The 20587-nt window shown below is 39.1% G+C and overlaps 2 protein-coding genes across 3 annotated transcripts; both read right to left on the reverse strand.

Annotated features, from left to right (window-relative positions):
• Nucleotides 1–382: 382 nt before the first annotated feature.
• On the reverse strand, nt 383–9754 carry vcp (valosin containing protein). The gene is made up of 17 exons (XM_058375182.1): nt 9597–9754; nt 7497–7608; nt 6418–6590; nt 6143–6285; nt 5884–6014; nt 4694–4825; nt 4506–4608; nt 4287–4420; nt 3721–3856; nt 3226–3338; nt 2583–2747; nt 2345–2467; nt 2041–2253; nt 1551–1859; nt 1228–1383; nt 954–1108; nt 383–789 (listed from the first exon to the last, which is right to left on the reverse strand). The coding sequence occupies exons 1-17, from the start codon at nt 9611–9613 to the stop codon at nt 684–686; spliced, it is 2421 nt and encodes an 806-aa protein (XP_058231165.1). The 5' UTR covers nt 9614–9754; the 3' UTR covers nt 383–683.
• A 1308-nt stretch (nt 9755–11062) lies between these two features.
• fancg (FA complementation group G) lies at nt 11063–18213 on the reverse strand. 2 transcript variants are annotated; one of them, XM_058374881.1, is made up of 14 exons: nt 18025–18213; nt 17720–17804; nt 16942–17067; nt 16651–16847; nt 15030–15171; nt 14800–14930; nt 14301–14447; nt 14052–14206; nt 13904–13967; nt 13497–13822; nt 13369–13409; nt 12659–12820; nt 12260–12374; nt 11063–12131 (listed from the first exon to the last, which is right to left on the reverse strand). In XM_058374881.1, the coding sequence occupies exons 1-14, from the start codon at nt 18085–18087 to the stop codon at nt 12020–12022; spliced, it is 1866 nt and encodes a 621-aa protein (XP_058230864.1). In that variant the 5' UTR covers nt 18088–18213; the 3' UTR covers nt 11063–12019. The 2 variants fall into 2 exon arrangements, with proteins under 2 accessions (XP_058230864.1, XP_058230863.1); XM_058374880.1 differs by having other exon boundaries at nt 13904–13970.
• Between the last annotated feature and the right edge of the window lie 2374 nt (nt 18214–20587).

A 20587-nucleotide genomic window follows, 5' to 3' on the forward strand; every position in this document is an offset into this window, starting at 1 on the left:
TTAAAAAAAAAAAAAAAAAAAAAAAAGGTGGAAAAATATGATGGACCTTTGGATCAGTGAGTTATAATTCAGCCCTCAGGATTTTAGCATTTGTTTAATAACCACTTAAACAAATTAAATACAATTTATTAAATTGTGATAGAACACAATATACACATACTCTGTAGACATCCGACAGTTTGGGGCCATTTTGTGAACTTTATTATTATTATTATTTTTTTTTTTTTTACATTTTCAAACTTGTAATACATATGCTACATTCATAAAAAATGAAGTAATTAGCAATTACTTTCCCCCCCCATTTTGTAATCTTTCAACAGGCTAGCATTAAATCCTGTTGCTAAAGCTGCTTGTAGAGATTGTGAAGTGAAGAATGAATGAAGCCAGTCTACCAGGTGTATTTATTCATTTCAACAGGCCCCCACCAACAGTACATCAGGATCAAGGTTCTGCAATAATAATCCTTTCACAAACCAGAGCAAAATACAAGCAGCTACATGCTTTTTTTTCCAACAGGTAGAGGAGAGAAGAGGAGGAGGATATATATAAAAAAGGAAAAAAAAAACATCAAAGAAGCACAGAGTCCTAAAAATGTGGAATTTATCAGGGTTTCTTTTTTGTACATGGTGGCCTGTACTGAAGAGCTCAGCCATGTGGTCACATTTTTTTTTCTTTCTTCCAAATTATCCGTAAAGGTCATCGTCGTTGTCCTCGTTGAAGACGTTCCCTCCGCTGCCGCCTGCAGAACCTTGGCTTGGTCCACTTCCACCCTGATTACTGGAAGGGAATCTGAGAGAGAACAAAAAAGAGAGGGCTTCTAAATAACTAGAACAGTGCCGTATTAGTCAGACTGCAGCTGAACATCTCCCAATTGCTTGTTCTTCCACTGGTTACTCATGACACCATTTTTAAAAGAATTACTTCTTGCAAATGAACAGGAAAAAGCGTTTTACCTGAAGCTGCCGAAGCCTCTGCTCTGCTGCAGTGTCTGTGCAAACATCTCGTATTTGCGAATGTCGTTGTCACTGACGGAGCGACGGGCGAAACGCATGGCCTCCTCAAAGTGGTCCTTCCTGATCTCAGGCACTGGGTCGTCCTCCTCCACCTCCTGAGTATAAATGACAGCAGAAGAATGTGCATAACTGATAAAAGCCAAAGATGATCAATGAATTGAAATCACCTTTATAGGCGGGATAAAAAAATAAATAAAAATAAAATGTAACCCACCATGGCAGATGGGTTTGTCTGCCTCTCGCGTTCCCTCCTCATCTCGTTCTCGATAGACTCACGGATAGCCAGTTTACAGGCTCTCTGGCAAATTTCTGTCAAGTCAGCTCCAGAGAAGCCGTTTGTCATCTTGGCCAGGAAGTCCAGGTCTACGTCCTGTGGTCAGAAAATGCAAGGTTATTAAAAAATACATAAATAAATAAAATGCACTCTGACGATGTTTGGAAACGAATGCTCAGTTACTGCTACATTCAGGACATCTTTTAATCTTTTGTGTCACACATTATGAATAAAGCCCGAACAGTTGCTGCTGTTTTAATAACCTTGGCGATTGGAGACTTCCTGAGGTTAGCCTTGAGGATGGCCATGCGGGATTTCTCATCGGGCAGTGGGATGTAGATAAGCTGGTCCAAGCGGCCAGGCCTGAGGATGGCAGGATCGATAATATCTGGTCTGTTGGTGGCACCAATGATGAAGACGTTCTTCTTGCTGGACATGCCATCCATCTCGGTCAGGATCTGGTTAATGACACGGTCAGCTGCTCCACCGCCATCACCAACGCTTCCACCACGGGCTTTAGCAATGGAGTCCAGCTCATCAAAGAAGAGAACGCAGGGGGCAGCTTGACGAGCCTGGGGGAAAGAATTTCATAAAAGATCAATTTTACTACTGTTCTCTAAGGATAAAGTAATTTTATTTGAAATGGTTCAGAATAAAGAGTGCAACAGTAAAACACTTATGAGCTAGAATAACAGATTTGGTTAGGGTTAACTGCTTTAGAACACATTTACCCTCTTGATGCAAGTTTCTCACCTTATCAAAGATTTCACGAACATTAGCCTCAGATTCTCCAAACCACATGGTTAGCAGTTCAGGGCCTTTGATGGAAATGAAGTTGGCCTGGCACTCATTGGCAATGGCCTTGGCCAGGAGGGTTTTACCACAACCTGGCGGCCCATAGAACAACACACCCTTGGATGGAGTCATTCCAAACTTCAGGAATTTATCTGGATGTTCCACTGGGTACTGAAAGAAAAAAGAGGAACATTACATTCCCAGACAAAACAGACAAGGTTATGAGTCTTACAAGCTGCAAGCTAGAGGTAAACTGGCATACCTGCACCAGTTCCTGCAGTTCTCTCTTGACATCATCCAGTCCACCAATATCCTCCCAGGTGATGTTGGGCACCTCAACCACAGTCTCACGCAGGGCTGATGGGTTGCTCTGGCTCAGGGCCCACTGCAAATAAACAACAAAATCTTAAGTTAAGTATTATTCAAGTTAACCATTATTAGACAAATTTCTTGATCATAGACCAGACTACAATACACATTTGTAAAATTAATCTTCATACCCTGAAGTCATCCATGGTGACAGCCAAGGAGTTCATGACCTCTGCGTCAATTGTCTCGTCCTCCAAGTCAATGAGGTCCATCTTCTTGCGAATGGCCTGCAGTGCAGCCTCGGAGCACAGGGCAGCCAAATCAGCACCCACATGACCATGGGTCTCATTGGCAACCTGAAAATCGCACATCACTGATTAGCAGTGAAAGCACCAATTATCTATATAAAACACTGAAACAGATCTTACACAACTGGTGTGTTTAATAGGGTCCAACTGTTTATACCCAAATCCAATCAAAAATAAAACATACAATTACATGCTATGTACTAATAGTGACAATTACTGGGACAAGTGGAAAGATTGTAGTGCATGTTCTTTGATTGTGTACAGTGTTGCATATTTTAAAAAAGCAAAAATTAATCCATCCATCATGGTCAAAATGCTCTAATAGAAACTCAACAGATGGTACGAGGTTACAAAAATGGACAATATAAATTATTGCTTTGAACTGGGCTCAGTTTTCATCCGCCATAAAAATGCCATCAAGCTCTTGGCTTTAAGAAATTCCTTTAAATGGTACTTTTGTGCACCACAGTGACTAAAACATAAATGACTACCCAATATATTCACTCCCTCTGGACAAGACACAAACCTGCTCCAGGTCAACATCATCAGCCAGCTTCATGTTCTTAGTGTGGATCTGCAGGATTTCCAGTCTGCCGGTAGCATCAGGAATGCCAATGTCGACCTCTCTGTCAAAGCGTCCTGTAAGAGAGGGGAATAAAAAAATCATTGACACCCTGCAATAAAATGAAAGCGTTCCAAATTAACAAGGCTATAACAAGGAAATTCAATCCTTTAAAACAACAATTCACTTGAACTGCAGGGCTTGGCATTCAGTCAGAGAGGCGTGAACATAATACAATAAAGGGATGAGGGGAATTTCTTAAAGCGACTGGAAAAGGAAGTTCTGAGTCTACAAACAAAATGATAATCTTTTTACAGAAAATATCCAGCTCTTGAGATTTTAAAAATATCACCAAATTGCACCCAACATTTAACTTTGCTCTGATTCTGTAATATTGTACAATTTGTCAGTCTTGGTCCATGGTACGCAAGGTGATGGAAAATCTTCCAGCAAGCTCACCGAATCTCCTGAGAGCTGGATCAATGCTGTTGGGTCTGTTGGTAGCAGCCATGACGATGACGTGAGCCCGCTGCTTCAGTCCGTCCATCAGGGTGAGCAGCTGAGACACGATGCGCCTCTCTACTTCACCGTGAGTCTGAGGAGACGGAGACGGATCAGATTACTGCACCACAGATATGTCCGGTGCTCAATACAGGACCACAAAACCCAGCCCTTTATAGTGACTCAAAGCCAAAAGCCCACAAAACTAGCACATCAAACCATAAAATAGAAATCTAAAATGAATTAATTTGTTTATCTACACACTACTACTGAAAGTACCACGTGCAATACCATACCATGTGCAATATCATTGTGTTCTAGTTTCCTAGCATCTTTTTTCCACTTTGAATACATTTTTATATATAGATTTAATTTATATTTATTTTTCTTGTAATCTGAAGCAGTCTCTAGCAAAAGAACTTCCTTCAGGATTAATAAAGCTCTATATTCTCTCAGTGTTATTACTGAATGTTTATTTCATGAGCAGTGAAGGCAGTAATTAGTCCAACGTTACAGTTTCTCACCTTCTCTCTCTTGGGTGCAATAGCATCCAATTCATCAATGAAGATGATGGCAGGAGCGTTCTTCTCAGCTTCTTCGAAAGCTTTACGCAGATTGCTCTCAGACTCACCAGCCAGTTTGCTCATAATTTCAGGTCCTACGGAGGAGAGAACATAGGGATATTGCGATATCTACAGAAGAAATTCCTTAAAATTAGGACTTCAATGTTCATAATGTTGTACCGTTGATCAGGAAGAAGAATGCTCCAGTTTCGTTTGCGACAGCACGAGCGATCAGAGTTTTTCCAGTTCCAGGGGGTCCGTACAGAAGAATACCACGGGGAGGCTGAATTACAAAATACATCAGTTAATAAAAAAAAATCACTCAAATCCAAGATCGAATATATTTCTTAAAATACTCAATCCCTTACTTTCACACCAATGGCCTTGAAGAGTGCTGGGTGTCTGAGTGGTAGCTCCACCATTTCTTTGATTTGAGCCAGCTGCTTCCTCACACCTCCAATGTCATCATAGCCTACTTCATTCAGGGATTCTTCTTCATCCTGTCGACACAAATCATATTTATATTTAATTCAGCTCTTATGTGCTTTTAAAGATCATCAGAAATGCACATCATATTCCACCACAGCATTGAAAAACAACCTTACCATACATAACACGCAAAAACGCCCAAGAAAAGTACGTGTGTGAATTTGGCAACGATAAGGCCACAGAGATTTAAAAACCTGTGTCCAGATTTGGCTTATCATTTTCAGTTTCCTAGTACTGGTTAAATGTAGCAGTACAATAAAAATGACAAGACAGAGCTGGGTTCAGACCTTTGATCCATTGCCTACCGAGATATATGATCTGGTAGTAGGTGTGTAACCAGTTTCCTGTAAAAGCCCACACCCACAAAGCAGTTCCTACATTATAATATTAAAATCTCATTTGTGCTTAAGACAGATATTGGTTAGACATTCTGATTCAATGAGCCTGGACTACTGTGGTTAAAATACTGTTACTTTCAGTACCAGTAATGTGTTCAACACTGCTCTAAAAAAAAAATCCTTGTGTAATAATATCGTGTGAACATATTTCAACGTTTCCCAGATAAAAAAAAACAAAAAACAGATCTTCCTGCGCAGCATAATGAAATCAGGGATAATTTTTCATTTCCATTTAATGCAAAATGTTCAGATTTGAGACAGTCGAGTACCTGGGGTGCAGTCTAAAAACTATACAGCAGAATCAGCATTACACCAATCTTCAAGCATGAGAATGCCCACACAGAAGAAACTGATGTCACAGCAAATATATATATATATATATAGGTTTTGCGGCATTACACATTTTCCTACCCGTCTTTTTATTATTGGTAATATTTTTCAATACTTTTGTTCTTTCTTACTCATCACTTCTACTGAAAGTCAGAATAAGAATTCCCCACATCTCTCCTAAAAACCACAGGGGCTTTGATTCCAGAAGATCTAATGTTAGATTAAAAAATACTAGATATTAATATTAAAATTAGCTGGATCGGCACGTTTCCAAAATCATCAAGATGTTTTAATACAGTGTTTAATATAGATTCAGATCCTGAACTTGCACCACCCCTTACCTCACGCTTAATAGGCTCTCCTTCACAGTGAATGACAGTGTCTGGAGCCACTATACAGTAAGGGCTAGGGTCAGTCTCCACCACTTTAAACTCAACAGCACGCATGCCTCCTCTCACCAGGAAGATATCACCTATTGGCGGAAAAAACCCCACCAGAAAACATCCGATTGTCAGTGTTATGTTAAGAGAAGGCATAAACTCATTCAAATGTATTAAAAAAAAAACAAAAAACATAAAAACATCCATAACTAATGTTTACCTTTACGGATTGGCCGGTAAGCCTCGAGGAAGTAAGGCTTCAGGTACACCTCAAATAAGTTGCCAGTGATTCCCTCCACTGTGTCATCAATGGGCAGAACATGGATGCGCTTCCCATACTTCACATCTGGGCATGGCTGAATGCTAAAACAAACAAAAAAAAATTTAACAAAAGGTTATAAACCTAGAAAAAATTATTCACTAAAGGTTTCAAGTGTAGTATTACAAAACACTAAAACTTTCTGAAGAATCTTTATTAAGAGACAGCGGGGTTACCTGATGACATCTCCGAGACGAACCCTGAGGTTGTTGCGCACCACCCTGTTCATGCGCACTTTCTCATCAGAGCAGCTATCATCGGACAGTACGATGCAAACCGTCTCCCTCCTTTTCTTGCCTTTCAACAGGACGGTGTCCCCCCTGAAAAGCTGAAGCTCGTCCATCTTGGCCTGCAATTGTGAAACGTTGCATCAAAATCAGATTCTCGGTTAACACCTGGACATCCATCTCAGGTGATATGATCACAAGTGGAAAATTCTTACTGTTTACATTCTGTGCTTTCTCCAGTGACTGACTGATCAGATTTCATGACTAAGCATTCTGGTATTTTGTCTGTGAAGGTGGTTAGTAACGTAAGTAAATTTTAGACTAAATCATACTTTTAACAGTGGTCGAAACGGGTTTTTTACTTTATTAGTAAAGGCAGTTTTACCTCATTAAATTTAGACATGACATTTTTTTGTTCTATTGCTGAATCTCAAATGTTCTATCGCTCATAAAAATCAGCAAAACCATCATATAAATACCATAGTGAGAGAATTTTAGAGATTATTAATTAATATTATTGAGCTAAAAGCCATTAAGGATACTGGCTAAATATGTGGTGCTTAAAAAGAAATATTCCTGCAGATTACTGTGGGCAAAAAAACATTTGCACTACAGTTTATGTTTGAAAAAGTAGTAAAGACTCATTATGGTTCAAAATGGTTGAAATACTTAAGATTTTAATTCTATAGCGCACACTTTAATTCTAAAACAAAGCACTTAATATTTTGTGTGTGTTGTATCTTAACTAAGCTGCTGTAACAAGAATTTCCTATCAATCTATCTATGGTAGAAAAGTAGATAAAGGGATAGTGTCACTGTCATTTACTTGCCATTTTAATGAACAAAGACAATTTTATGGGAGAAAGACTATAGGTTGCATCTCAACATGCAGCGATATGATCCTTGTGCATCTCCAAGATACAAGCATTTGACACACATGCACTCTGCTTGTGATCAGATCATAATACCAGGTTTAATCATTTTGAAATTACGACCAAAACGGATTATACAATTGGTCAAGGGTATACCTGAGAGAGGGAGACCACACTGTTATCTTCATTGATGGACTCATCAACAATCAACCTGTTGGGTCTGTTCTTTTGTTTTAGAATGGCAGTAGAAAGGTCATCGTTTTTAGATCTGTTAGAGAAAGGGAACAGGATAAAATATTATTCACATACTAGCCAAAAAACAAGGATAAAAATAAACAAATTGAAGTAAATAAATAAATTTAAAAAAATAGTGGAACCTGGCAGGATCACCAGCATATTTCACTGAAAACGAAAATGAAAGACACGACTATTTATAAATATATAATTTAACCCTTACGCAGTTTCATTCGTCGTTTCACTAAAATGCACAAGCTTAGGTTCATTTCACACAAAAGCAGCTGCGTGAAATCCACATGTGGCACAAACAGGGCCGTTTCTTTATGTAGATCGTGATCGACTCTAGACGTTTCTACACGAGAACTCCGAATCGTTTCAGTGAATCAGATTCTTTTGCTCGGTTCACCGTTAAGAGCCGACTCCCAAACGGATCACTTCCCTTTTTTTGGCCTAAACCGGGATATTTACGGTTGTTGTTCTTTGCCTAATTATTGCTGCTCATCTTCAGTCTAACCCTAGGCTTGTAGTTCATTAATCACCACAAATCAATTAAAATAATTGTTAAAAAGCAAGACACTATAGGCGCGTGTTCACATATTGCAATATGATCCTCTTTGTTACTGTAAATGGATGGAGGTACGTCAAGCTGGCTCATTCACACAGCAGAAATCCTAACATCTCCAATGTTAAGGAAATTACTGATCAAATTACACCACAAGAATACACATCTGGAAACAAAAAAAACAGCTTATACGTGTAGGAGATCTCGTGTATTGATGTGTCGTTCGGGAGCGAGTCGACTCCTTTTTATAAAGCGGACGTTGGGAGTCGACTCCTTAGTGAACGAAACATGAGTAGTTTTTATAAAGAAGTCCCCTACACACCGGGCTGAATGGCGCAGCAAACCTGCTCGGCCTGTCATGTACAGCGGCTATTCACCGCAATAAATCAGTATTGGGATGGCGTATGAATAAACGTGTAACTTGTGTAAAAGGCATTAAACCGTGTTCTACCATACATTTTTAACTACACGCACACATTTCGTAACAGACCCAGAGGCTTCGAGGCCGCTCTGAACAAAACTGTCAACAGCTAGCCAGTGTTAGCATTAGCTACAGTGCTAACGAGCGCATGAATTTGTCATAAATAGCGTGATGTTATTACAGCAACATGAGCGTGCAAATCCTGCTTTAAATACGGACAATTACACTGAACAAGAACAACGAGACATTTTTAATCTACACGCTATATAAAGCAGTACACCTAGCCGATGTCCGCTGCCCGAATGACACAGCAAATGCTTCGTCTGGAGCCGAACATGAGCTACAGAGGCTAACAATAAAGCACAGTGAGATGGAGAAACACTGTGTTTCGTTTAAAAATAGTTAAAGCCTTTACGCCGTTTTAAGTGAAGGGGGTAATTTCGGTAATTTATCGCAATAATCTTGACGCTAAGGGTCGGCACTAGCTACTTGTTGGTAAGTTGTATGGAAAAATAATACAAACGAGTCGAGGCGAATGAGTGAACAAAAAAAACACAGTCTGTGTGACGTGAATATATTGATCAGAAATCATTAAAAATATAAATATGATATGTTGTTTGCCCATTCGGACACACGGCCAAACAATGACTCCTCGGGCTGACATAAACATGCTTAATGCCGGTAGGCCAAAGCCTTACTGAGAGAATGACTCAGTACGCTCTGCTAGCTAGGGAAAAAGAAGCTAATCAAGCTAGCGCATTAACAACGGGCCGTCGCTATGTTTACAGAGAAAATCAAACTCACAAGTTTTAAAAAATGTTATATATATATATATACAAATATAAAGCTTTATTCTAGGCCCTATTTTATGCAAATTAGCTAGCCGCTTTAATTGATCGGTTCTCGCCATCACCAGCTCCCCCTCGCTAGCTCCGGGTTAGCGGCTAAACTGCTGCGACGGTTGCTAACGAACTTGCTAAATAACAATTAAACTACGCACACAAATAACAACACGCTGATTTAGTCGTGTACTTACTCTACGCCCGAAGCCATCCTCCCTGTGAGACGCTATATAAATAATATGTAGAAAAAAACAGTAGGCTTTCTTATAGAGTCAACTCCAACCTTCCGGACAGCACTTTACCCCTGCACTGAATTTCTAAACGTCAGCTTAGCTTGCTAACATCATCTGCGGAAAACCGTTTGCCCGCCCACTGACTGACAGAACAGCCAATTAGAGACACGAGCGTAAGGGTCAAGTAAGAAGAAAAAAAAGAACCAGCCAATCAGCGCCGATTACAGCGCTGAGCCATCACTGGGTCAAGTTCAGAGTGAGTGAGTGGGGATGAAGGTTTCAGGGTTCGGGGTTCAAACATCGCTGCTGAAACACCAAGGACCTAGCACGAAAATACACTATGTCGGCAAAAGTTTTGGGACACCCCTCCAAATCACTGAGGTGTTGCTTTTTCAGAGGCTGGGCTTGAGCCCTTAGTTCCAGTGAGAGAAACTCTTAATGCTTCAGCATACCAAGACATCATGCTCCCAGCTTTGTGGGAACAGTTTGGGGATGACCCCTTCCTCTTACAACATGACTGCACACCAGTGCACAAAGCAAGGTCCATAAAGACATGGATGAGAGAGTTTGGTGTGGAGGAAGCTGACTGACCTGCAGAGTCCTGACCCCAACCCGATAGAACACCTTTGGGATGAATTAGAGCGGAGACTGCGAGTCAGGCCAAAACTGGGACGTCTGCCTTTACATGCACATGAATGTAATATGGAGTTGGCCCACCCTTCGCAGCTATAACAGTTTCAACTCTTCTGGGAAGGCTTTCCACAAGGTTTAGGAGTGTGTTTATGGGAATTTTTTTTTTTTACCATTCCTCTAGTGCATTTGTGAGGTCAGGCACTGATGTTGGACGAGAAGGTCTGGATCGCAGTCTCCACTCTAATTCATCGCAAAGGTGTTCTATCGGGTGGAGGCCTCAATCAAACCAAACTCAATCATCCATGTCTTTATGGACCTTGCTTTGTGCACTGGTGCTCAGTCATGTTGGAACAGGAAGGGTTCGTCCCCAAACTGTTCCCACAAAGTTGGGAACATGAAATTGTCCAGAATGTCTTGCTGAAGTATGCTGAAGCATTAAACGTTCCTTTCACTGGAACGAAGGGCCCAAGCCCAACCCCTGAAAATCAACACCAGAATTCAATGGAGCAGCGTCCCAAAACTTTAAGCAATATGGTGTATATCTAAAATACAGCTTTACGGTTTAAGGGGCAGCAGATGAATTTTTTAAAGCTAATCTATTATCTCCAACTCACCATCAATAATGCAAATAAAATAACAAGCCTGCGCTTGTACTTTTGTCAAGTTGCCTCTTTTTATACATCTTTAACTTTTGATAGAAAGTACACTATATTGCCAAGAATGTGTGAGGACCTGACCACCACACCCATATTTGTTTCTTGTGCAAAAGTTTATAGCAAACAATTATATATATGATGTCTTTGTGTGCCATAGAATTACAATTTCCCATCAGTGAAAGAGGCTTAAATCTGTTCCAACATGACAATGCCCTATGTACAAATTTAGGTATATGAAGACATGGTTTGCCAAGGCTGAGGTGGAAAAAGATGAGTGTCCTATACAGCCCTGGTCTCAACCACACTGAACCCCAGGCCTCCTCCAAAAACAGTGCCTGACCTCACTAATACTCTTGTGCCCCCACATGCTTACAAATCTAGTGGAAATCCTTCCCAGACGGGTGAAGCTTATTATATCAGTAGAATCTGGAATAGGATGTTCATCAAGCACACATGGGTGTGATGGACATGTGTGCGCAGACTTTTGGCCCTGTAGTGTACGTTTATAACTCACTAGCAAGCGTTTCAGTTTTAATAATAATTACAGATAAATGTCATACGGCCTCCTGTACCAAACATAAACTGGCTACTGAAGTTACTTCATAATAAAGGTATGAAATATACATATAATACTTTATACATACACATAGTAAATAGTAACAATAATTACTAAACAGAGAATGAGGTTCAACTTTTTCCATTTTTGATACAATACTTAACAGGTGATAACCAAAACTAGAATTCTGTCATCAGTATAGACCCTTATGATGGGGTCTGTACATTCTCTGATGTAGTATGACCTTTATTCTAAAACCAACAGCCTGTATTGCAAAGTATTTACAATTTTGAAAATCATATATTCCCAAACCCAGGGCTTGTTCCTGAGCCCCCGAGTCAGTGTGTGGTGTTGCATATTATTTCCACCAACGCATAGGTTTCATTTATATTCTCCAGTTTCATGTTGTTTACCAAAAATATTTGCTGGGATGTAGCTCGGATGCATGTATTTGTGGTGTTCTGTGGATGACCAGGATCAATAATAATCAAGCATTACGAAAATGTTCAGAAGGTATAGAATAATGTAATGCAATGTTACTATGTTGTTACAAAACTATTCTGTACAAATTCGTCCATTTTCTTTTGCAGGCTGCTCAGGTCAAAAGATGTAGGATCCTCTTGCCATGTTTGCAGATACAAGGGCAGATCTCTGAAATACAGAGCAAAAAACTAGTAACGCATTGCCTAACATGAAAGTATCAACAAAAACCCAGTACTAAGTCAGTGTTTCATTATTTTGCACTTATGCACAATGTATACATGCACAAATTAGCTTACACTGGTGCTGACGATTGTGTGGAATTAAGTATTTGCGTCCACATGGCTGCTGCTTCCTGCTTGCGGTCCAGCCTCCACAACATCTCCACTAGCCACATTTCAGTGTTCCTGCATCCTGGTGAAATAATATTATCCTGGTGATAATGTTATTTAGAGGCTTTGCAGTAGTACAATGATTTTAGATAATAATAATATATATATATATATATCATATATAAATCAAAATTCCACACATTTATATTGGACAAAGGGGAACATTAAGCCACAAATATATAATGTAGTGAAATTTCTACTGAATTATTATGATGATAATGTTACATAACCTTCTCACAACAAAATGAAACTGAATGTAACATCAGTGGAATGACCGGTATTTCAGTGGAGGAAGAAGTATCTCACCTGGGGTGGCCTGAAGACTGAGTTGAAAGTCCCTTAAAGCTTCTTTCAACTGCCCCCTCTCTACAAAACACACAGCTCTAAAAGCAAGCACTTTTCCTTTTAGAGCTTCCAGGAACATCACTGTGTGATCAACAGCTCCTTCATCACTTCCTGGGTCTTTCACTGTAAGGAACATTTTTTTTTTTTATCATTAAGTGACTATTTTATTAGAAGAAATCTCGTTCATCAATCACCTTATAATGTACACCGTTCAGGCATAACATTATGACCACTGATGATCTCCTCATCATGGCACCTGTTAGTGGGTGGGATATATTAGGCAGCAAGTGAACATTTTGTCCTCAATGTTGATGTGTTAGAAGCAGGAAAAATGGGTAAGCGTAAGGATTTGAGCGAGGGCCAAATTGTGATGGCTAGACGACTAGATCAGAGCATCTCCAAAACTGCAGCTCTTGTGGGGTGTTCCCGGTCTGCGGTGGTCAGTATCTATCGAAAGTGGTCCAAAGAAGGAACAGTGTTGAACCGGACCAACACAATATTAGGAAGGTGGTCATAATGTTATGCCTGATCAGGGTATATTATAAACACACAATATACATTATAATAAACAAATGAGAATAGTGATTTAAATGGTTTATTTAGATCACTATTTACTGGGCACTCAGAAAAGTGAGCTCCATACTGTAAGAGAAGTTGATGAGCTTACTTACCTTTCTGTTTCATGGACACTTTCACCAATTGATTGATTGCTCTGTGAAGTGAATGCACAAAACACGTCATGAATAAGAGAAGCATGAAGCCATAAATGACACAATAACCTTTTCAAAATATGCTTCACCTAGTAAAATTGGTCAATGCCTCTTTAGTATCTTTGAGCTGTAAATGCGCCTGCCCTTGGAGGAAATAAGCAGCTCCAGACCAGAGCACACACTCCATCTTTTCGTCCAGAGCATCAGCTTCCAGCGTCAGAGGTACGAGTTCTCTGGAAACCGTCACGGACGGTGTGATCAACAATCTCTCTGGGATGAGGTCGACAGTTTTAGTGATGACCTCCTCACAAACGGCAAGGGCATCCCAAACTCGTTTGGCTTTCAACAGGGCAAATGCTGCTTCAAGGTAGACCACTGGAATTCTTGGAAATGACAAGCCATCGTCCGCCGGAATCTACATTGTATCAGATATACTGTATATAGAGCATAACATTCAGAAAAATCATAAATGACATCCCTAGAATAAAGAACTTACCTGATTCGAGTCTGACTGTAAAGAAGCCAAGAGGTCGAGATAATATTCAGCGCCTTCTGAAGTTCTGCTGAAAAATTAGAGAATCATTTATAAGAAGATTAAAGAAGGATTCCTTCCCATTCTCTGGTCTTAATGTTAGTGCACTGACCTGTCACTGAGCACACATCTGTGTCCCAGAGTATGTAATATGTGTAGAGGAGATGGAATTTGGCAGATGAAGCTGATCTGTTTACTACCAAGCAGCATATCAGAAGATATCAACGGCACTGTTGATGGATCGCTCTCAGCATGCAACATTACAGCCTGTAGACAGTATAAATAAATACACAAAGTTTTATCTTTATACTGAAGTCACGTGTATGGTTTATAGTAGTTCATCTGTAGTAAGATCACTTACAGAGTGCAGGAGATTCAAGGCCTCTATTTCGGCATTTGTGTTACCCAGCTGTCTGTATATTAATGAGCTCAGATAAAGGGCCCTGTGGCAATTAAAGTCCACTTCTAAGGTCTTTCTGTAACACTGAAGGGCACACTGGGGCTGTTCCTGAAAATACACAAACATTTCTACCCAGATGTTTCACAAACGTTAAGCAAATCTATGAAAAGTTGGCAATCAAAAACCTTCACAATGGATAAAAAAATCATTAAAGTTGTCTTGTCTAGTTGTCATGGTAACCAGGAAAGATTTCTGGTTAATATAACTCCTTAACCTGCTAACCAACCATCCTGGCTAAAATAAAATGTATCATAATTAACACATTTCTGATGTACTAACCCACTGGTGTAACCATAAACTAGAAATCATTCCTTTAGGAAAGACTGCAGACATTTTAAGAGATTATTCATAAAGAAATAACAGATGAGAGTGGAGATCTGGCAGTATAATAACGTCTTACCAGCTTGGCATAGCAAAAGCCTGTGAGCATGTGAACGTGAGCCAAGAGAGCTCTGGGTGAGGGCTGAGTGCTGGCTTCCTGCAAAGCCTCAAGAGCCTCCATATATTTCTCATCCTTCATCTTCTCCACTCCTAAGATATATACGTATATGTTATTATATACCCATATGAGCAGATTACAATTTCTTCTCAGATTTTCACAAGTGGCCACACAGAGTTCAGTCGACATACCATAAGAAATGAAAGTGCACACGTGCAAAAGCTCCTTGAGGTCTTCGGTTGCTAAAGCGACGAGCAGAGAGACGTCTTCTTCGATAGGGAAGGTGAGGCTTCGAGTTTCTGAAAGAAGATCCCCTGATTGTGTGCTCTGTTTCTGGATGAACAAGCAAGATGGTTAAAATATTGCAAACAACAAACCAAACAAACTCCAAACAATTAAACTAAATTAAATAAAGATCTGCGTCCAAGGTAAAGCTAATCATTATTCGGAAACATAGTCTAGTTTATAAATAATTAGACAGGGACATGATTTTATCCATCATATAAAGAGACGAAATGTAAAAGTAAACATCACATCATGTGTGAAATACAGTAGCAGGATATTTAAGGGTTATTGAATATAAATTTCAGGATGACAGTTTCCTGAAACACCCCACCATGTATTCCATTCATCAGTCATCATTTAGATCACGGGACAGATTTCCCCCTTAAGAACAGAAAAAACTGTCCATAGTTGACAACATAGCAGAGAAAATGATCAGGAAACGACCGAGAGAGCTAAAAATGATGAAAGCATTTTTTTAGATCTTCAGAAAGCCTTCCCAAAATCTCTTTTCCAATGATTTTAACAAGCTTTCCTCTGGGATGTGATTAAAGCTATAGGACCTATAGCTAATTAAAATATTTTGAGGAATGCTTTTATTCCACAAGCTGTTGCTTGGATGCAAATCTGATTTTTAAACAAATGGATTTATTCATAGAGAACAGCTCACTGCACCTAATAAGAGATTCAAGCTCCTTTAATTTTTATGTCTCATTTCCTGTTTTTCTGTTCCGTCTCATTTTGTGAAAAGTGTTTCCATGTGTGTTGGTGTATGTAAGTGTTTTTTCCAGTTGTTTTTTTTTGAGGGGGGGGGGGTTGTTGCTGTAAAGCCAACCACATTTCCCCCCCTAAATGGACAATAAACTTATCAGTACATTTGTAGGTTACTGAATAATCCTAGAGATTATACACCAGTCAGCCATAACATTATGACCATTGACAGGTGAAGTGAATAACGCTGATTATCCCCTCATCATGGCAACCAGTTAGTGGGATTGTCCTCAACGCTGATGTGTTAGAAGCAAGCAAAATGGGCAAGCGTAAGGATGGCTAGACGACTGGATCACAGCATCTCCAATACTGCAGCTCTTGTGGAGTGTTCCCGGTCTGCAGTGGTCAGTATCTATCAAAAGTGGTCCAAAGAAGGAACAGTGGTGAACCGGCGACAGGGTCATGGGTGGTCAAGTCTCAGTGATGTGAAGGCTGGCCCGTGTGATCCGATCCAACAGACGAGCTACTGTTGCTCAAATTGCTGAAGAAGTTAATGCTGGTTCTGATAAAAAGGTGTCAGAATACACAGTGCATGAGGGGTCAGGGCTGTTTTGGCAGCAAAAAGGGGGACCAACAAAATTTTAGGCAGGTGGTCATAATGTTATGCCTGGTCTGTGTATATGTTATATAACAAATGGATGTATATTGTAGTTTAAATGTTATAATGACTAACAGTTAACACTGTCCCTTAATTTGCAATGTGAATGGCCATGTCTTCTGTCTTGCCCTATTGCTGTAAGATCTTTTAATAATACATACTTTGTGATTAACTTCCAGAAACAAATGCAGGATTTCCTCGTAGCGCTGTTCTGAGAGCCAGACTGCCCACTGAATCAGCAGAAGTTTGTGGATCCACGGCTCATGAACCGTACCACTGAAAATCTTCAGCACTGCATGCCATAATAGAACCAAATCATAATCGGGGACCTGACGAGGCTTATGAACAGCCTCTAAAGCTAAAAACCACAGGAGAGAACACAAAAAATTATTCAGAAACATAATTCTATTCTGTACGTTACTTTCCAATGACAATAAATATGAGGTTATTACCTCTTATAAGGATATTGGTGATGTAATCCTTTGTCTCATTTGGTGTGCCACAACTCAGGGAAAATAGTAAACTGTTGTATGTAACGGCGATCTCAAGCTTAAGGTGTCCTGTTTGGGCCGGCACACCTGTTGAAGGAATGAAATAATATGTCGGGTTTTAAACATGCTTAGTATGTTGCTGTGCAGGAGTGTGGCCACATGGGTGGCAAAGGAGGACAGATGCTAACCTGGAAATAATGTTTGACAGCCTAATTGTGACTATACTTATGTGTGTAGTTTAATACTGCTTTGCTATTTAATAGAATTAATGAATCAACTCTATGTTAACTCTCAGTGCCGGTCCCAATCCTGGGATTAAATGGGAGGGTTGAGTCAGGAAGGGCATCCGGCATGAAACCTGTGCAAAATCAGAACAGTCGGACCAAATAAGCCGCTGTGGAGACCCCAAAACAGGGAACAGACGAAAGAACAACAACATAATTAATTAAATTGATTTATATCACTGTAGCGCTGCAGGTGTTTTGAGCAATTCCCTTGAATATTAAGAACTTACAATTATTGTCAATTTATTAACAGCTTACGGTCTTGACATGATCATTAAGTTAACACTGTATTAATGCACTGACCAGGAAACAAGTCAGACATTCTGCAAACACAATCGTCTCGGCTCTACCACCCCATGTAAACAAACAAACAAACACCCCTGGTGTCTATCTAACTAGTTAACCTGTTGGCAATTTTACTAAGAACACTACAGAATATAAAATAAAACTGGCACCTTGAACTTTCTGTTGCAGTTTCAGACACTCCGTATAACACTGTTTCCTGATGTCCTGAAGAGGCTGCTGGTGAGTTTCATATTCCTGTAATGAAACAACATTATAGAGCTCCTTATAAAAGTACTACTATACATATCAATCATCTGTCAACGGACAAATCCAAAATGTCTCCCTAGCAAACATGTATGTACTATATAGGGTAGGAAAAGCCATTGTTTCATGACCACTCTAGTGCGCTGATGTAGGGAGCAAGGAGCAATTTGGCATTCGCCCTAATGCAGTTAGCTGAAAGAGCTAATGATACCTTCCACTTTTTGACGATGTTGTTATTCTCTTCGGCCCATCTGTCAACCAGATTCGAAGGCATATCTTTGCAGAATTATCACGATTCAGCGGCAGACTTTTATATTAAAATCCGAGAGTAAATGCAATCATTTCAGCTCATGATTTGAACTTTCCCTCCACTCCTTATGTGGAGCTTCCCTGACTGAGCTCTACTACGCATGCGTTTACGACTGGCGCCGATCCGTCGCACGCGCATGCGCAAATTCGACACGCGGTTACCACAACACAGAATGCAGTGTTTACAAGATAGTGATATTAACGCCCTTTTTTTTTTTTGCTTCCATTAAAAAAAAAATACACTTACAAATAACGGATTAAAAAAAATGAATAGCTCTTGCTTAATTTGGATTATTACAAAACTGAACAATAACAAAGTAGGCCTTAAAATGTCCTTTATAAATAATAAAATAATACTAGTAGTTGCAAAATAATAACAATTATTGTTAAGAGAACAAAATAATCCGTAAAATAAATACATCAAATACACACATGTAAAAACAAAACACCCCTCATATAAATAAACAAGCAAAAATAAAAACATGCAGAGGATGAATTATTCAAGAGACAATTTCAATAATTTACTAACCTGTAAGGCTTTTTTCTAGCTCTGGTGCATGCCATGGATCCTGGAATATCTGCCCAAAGAGTAAAATTGATCAAAATTAAGCAAAATTGTTCTTGTGCATCTCTCCCCAACTAAAAAATGAAATAGAACTGATTTGCAATGATGTCTAATTATCAAATATTACAAATATTTACATCACACCTTTAATATGAAAATATTGGATCATGAATTCAGTTTTTAGAAAAATCATGATATTGTGGCATACACTGAAACAATGATTTTTAAACATAAGTGTTGCCAAAAGTTTTGGGACATCCTTCCAAATCATTAAATGTTGTTTTTCAGGGGTTGTGATTGGCCCATAGTTTCAGTAAAAGGAACTCTTAATGCTTCAGCATACCAAGACATTTTGGACAATTTTATGCTCCCAACTTTGTGGGAACAGTTTGGGGATGACCGCTTCCTGTTCCAACATGACCGCACACCAGTGCACAAACAAGGTCCATAAAGACATGGATGAGTGAGTCTGGTGTGGAGGAACTTGACTGTCCTGCACAGAGTCCTGACTCCAACCCGATAGAACACCTTTGGGATGAATTAGAGCGGAGACTGTGAGCTAGGTCTTCTCATCCAGCATCAGTGCCTGACCTCACAAATGCACTTCTAGAGGAATGGCCAAAAAATCCCATAAACACACTCCTAGACCTTGTAGAAAGTCTTCCCAAAAGAGTTGAAGCTGTTTTAGCTGCAAAGGACGGGACAACTTCATATTACATTCATGTGCATGTAAATGCAGACATCCCAGTTTTGGAATGGCTCATAGTCTTCACGCTAATTCATCCTAGAGGTGTTCTATTTGGTTGAGGTCAGGACTATGTGCAGGCCAGTCAAGTTCCTTTAACTGGAAATAAGGGGACAAGCTCAGCCCCTGAAAAACAACACCTGAATTCAAAGAATTGGAGTTGTGTCCCAAAACCTTTGGCAATATAGTGTGTCTAATAAAAGCCCAAATGACAATATAAAATCAACTAGACTAAACTAGGCTAATAACATAACACTAGAAATTATTTTATTAGAATTATGAGATTTTAAGGCCAGATAGAATATTGGGCAGGTAACATTGCTGCCTCACAGATCCAGGGTCTGTGGTTCAATCCTGATCTTGGGTTGCTGTCTATGTGTGGACTTTTGCATTTTCTCTCTGTGTCCATGTAATTGACTCTGTTCTCTGGTTTCCCAACAATGTGCCATTACATGAATTGGCTAAGAGCTACACTAAATTATTATGTGATTGCATTGTGCTTTGTGATGGACTGGAGTCCTTTTTAGGATTTATTTCCTGCCTCAACACCTTGTGTTCCAGATATCCACCATAAGCCTGACCAGGATAAAGAGGTTACTCAGTTGAATGAGTGAGAATACAAATCTAGGCTGGAGGTTATACTGGACTGCATTTTTGCTATTGAACTGGGTTTTCAGCCTATGCAATGGAACACCATAGCCTGTTTTCTTTTTTTTCTTTTTTAATTAAATATTATAAATAAACATAATATCACAGACAAAATATTGTTTATTTTTTTAAAATAAAATATATATTTAAATTAATTAATTAATTAATTAATCTATTTGCTCACACATGTAAGATTATGTACCAGTCATGAAAAAATAAATTATACCAAAGAATGCTTTGGTATACTTTGGAATGCTGCATATAATAATATACTCATGATAACTTTCATTAATATTACAATAACTTTCTAATAAACTTTTTAAAGGCTTTCTAATTCATTATAAAAGGGTTAATAATAATAATAATAATAATAATTTTATTATTGTTATTATTATTAACAACAACAACAACAATAATAATAATAATTATTATTATTATTATTATTATTTAATAACTTATTAATAACATCAAATATAGCACGAAAACCTAATATTAAGAAGGACTATT

This window comes from Hemibagrus wyckioides, linkage group LG22 (genome assembly GCF_019097595.1).
Source record: "Hemibagrus wyckioides isolate EC202008001 linkage group LG22, SWU_Hwy_1.0, whole genome shotgun sequence".
Lineage (NCBI taxonomy): Eukaryota > Metazoa > Chordata > Actinopteri > Siluriformes > Bagridae > Hemibagrus > Hemibagrus wyckioides.